Source organism: Protobothrops mucrosquamatus, unplaced genomic scaffold, assembly GCF_001527695.2.
Source record: "Protobothrops mucrosquamatus isolate PMUCROS unplaced genomic scaffold, P.Mucros_1.0 scaffold229, whole genome shotgun sequence".
Taxonomy (NCBI): Eukaryota; Metazoa; Chordata; class Lepidosauria; order Squamata; family Viperidae; genus Protobothrops; species Protobothrops mucrosquamatus.
In genome coordinates, this window is record NW_015386580.1 from 753,337 (window position 1) to 755,810 (window position 2,474).

The 2,474-nt window shown below is 32.3% G+C and overlaps 1 protein-coding gene across 1 annotated transcript in view; it reads right to left on the reverse strand.

Moving 5' to 3' along the window:
- The window catches only part of DMBT1 (deleted in malignant brain tumors 1), a 17,707-nt gene extending 15,915 nt beyond the window's left edge, over positions 1-1,792 (reverse strand). Inside the window, exons 1-2 of the mRNA XM_015814226.1 lie at positions 1,459-1,792; positions 818-847 (exon numbers count right to left, since the gene is read on the reverse strand). Of these exons, the coding sequence (XP_015669712.1) occupies positions 818-847; positions 1,459-1,792 (364 nt within the window). The remainder of the gene's footprint in view (positions 1-817; positions 848-1,458) is intronic.
- Between the last annotated feature and the right edge of the window lie 682 nt (positions 1,793-2,474).

Genomic DNA, 2,474 nt, shown 5'->3' on the forward strand with positions numbered 1-2,474 from the left:
AGCGGGTTTGGCCTAGGGAATTTTAGTGGGGTTTTTAAGGGTAATTTTAAGGGTAATTTTAACGATTGGCCTTTACGAATATTTTCTTTTAATTTGGTTTTAATATGGATATTTATTGTAATGTTGTTTTATAAGGCTGTTAGCCGCCCTGAGTCCGGTGAGGAGAAGGGCGGGATACAAATTAAATTATAAATAAAAAATAAATAAATAAATTATAAATAAATAATGCTGAAAAAAACCCCATTCTCTTGGTTTTCCACTTCCTCTCAATCTGTTTGTGCTTCATACATATTATTTGTTTTCAGATTCAATCTTTGTTCATTCTTTCACAAAATCACTTCATGATACTGCTTTTGTACTAATCAGCCTAATTAATTTGGTTTCCAATCATTAAGGACATTAACAGTACTGCTTAACCAGAAACAATTTTTAAATGCCTCAAAGACACAGAATATTTTATATATTATTTATTAAAGCCATATGCCACCTCACTATCCAGAACAAAACAGTCCATAATTCAATGCTTTCACTTTAATTTAATCCTTACTTAAATCAGACAAATGATAATTTTTCTTTCTTATATTCATACATTTTTTCAATGATTTGCTGAAAAGCCAAATTCCAATTTTCACAGCACATGCATAGCATAAAGGCTCACTTTATTTCATAAATTGTAGTTTCAATGAAAAGAATAAAAAAAGGAAGTTGGATGAATCTTATTTATCTCTGTGCTAATAAAGACGTTATTGGTTCTATTTCCCATTAAATTATAAAGCACGTTTTGGTTTTAAGTAATAACAGAAATATAAGCAATTACCTATAGGTGGTGGTGTGGTGACAGCAGGACCTGAAAACAGAAGAAATAACGTCTGTCTGGGTGAAGATGATAGCATATTGATGATGATCATTTATGAGGTTTCATGATATTGCCAGTATTATTATCATCATTATAATTTCTTTTATATATTTTACTCTTTAGTTTGATACAATAAAGTAAAATAAGAAAGGCATAGAAACTGTTGCTTTTCAATATTGATACTACAGGTAGTCATCATTTACTGACTGCTACTGAGTCTACCACCTCCATCATTAAGTGTTGTGATTGTTAAGCATGTTAAGCACTTTAATCAAATTTATTTAAAGATAATGTGATAATTCACTGAAACCTGCATAACAAGGTCTTAAATCATTGAATGTTCAATAATAAATGCACTTTTTCTACTGAGACCCATTAACAATGAAGATTGTCTGAAATCTTTACACATAATAGCAATTAGGACCCTTTGCGATCGCATTCAAGACCCCCTGGTTAGATGGTGACATCCCCTTCGCTTTTTGATGGTATCATTCTACCTGGCAACAGTTACCTTACACTGATACCTGATTTTTAAATTATTTTTTCACAGTGTTTTGATAATGTAAACCAAGTAAAACTGAAAATTGAGTGGTTCAGATTACCTGAGCAAATGACCCCAGCATCTTCCTTGTGATGACAGTTATGAACGCCCCAAGGTTTATGAGAGCATTCTTCAAGAGAGGATTCGTTCCCTTTGCACTTCAGCTCATCCAGGAAGATGCTGCCAGTTCCTTCCCCAAACTCAGCCTTAGGTAGGGCTTGGATGGCCTCTCCACAGGCAAGCTGTCTACACACAACGTGTGCGTCATTCATGTCCCAGCCATCGTCACAAATTGTTCCCCAGCTTCCATTGAAAAAAACCTCAATGCGACCACTACATTTGTCTTCTCCATTCACCAGTCTCAGAGATTTTTCTTGAAAGGAAAACAAATGCATATTGGAATTTTCACCTCAGATATCTAATTTCTAGAATTCTTTATTACTACACAGAGAGGAATCACCTCTGTTATTCTGTATTGTCCATAGAATACATTAATGACAGTCAATTTTATTCAAGTCAGATTATTTTTCTATTTAGTTTGATTCTATCAGAACAAAAGTAGTTTCCATAGAGAAAAATAATGAGTGGAAAAGAAATGATGCATTTTTCTACATTTGCATGTTAGAGGCAAAAATGAGCTTGGAATATTTTGTTTCTTTTATATAAGGAAAAGAATCAATCACAAAATGGCTAACATGCTATTCAACATTTAAATATAATTGTTCATGAATGAGGAAATTGGTTAATCTACTCATCTGGAGTCATAGACCAGCATAAAGCAACTTCAATAAGAATTGCAGATATTTCAGAAATAACAATGAAAGTCATGAAATGTAGAAATTAGTTGGTAGAGCACATTTTAAATGTGCATCATTTAGTCAGAGAAATATGCCTTCAAAGGATTTCCTATTTAATACAAAATTTCTATCGCTTATTGAAATAAGATTTTTATGTGCTTTGCAGATTTATTAAGAACTCAAATGCCTAATAAGCATTAACAAGCTGCAATCCAGAAACATCTTGTATACTTGTATATATTATTGTAACATTAACTTCTAACAGTAAACCCTATTAAAT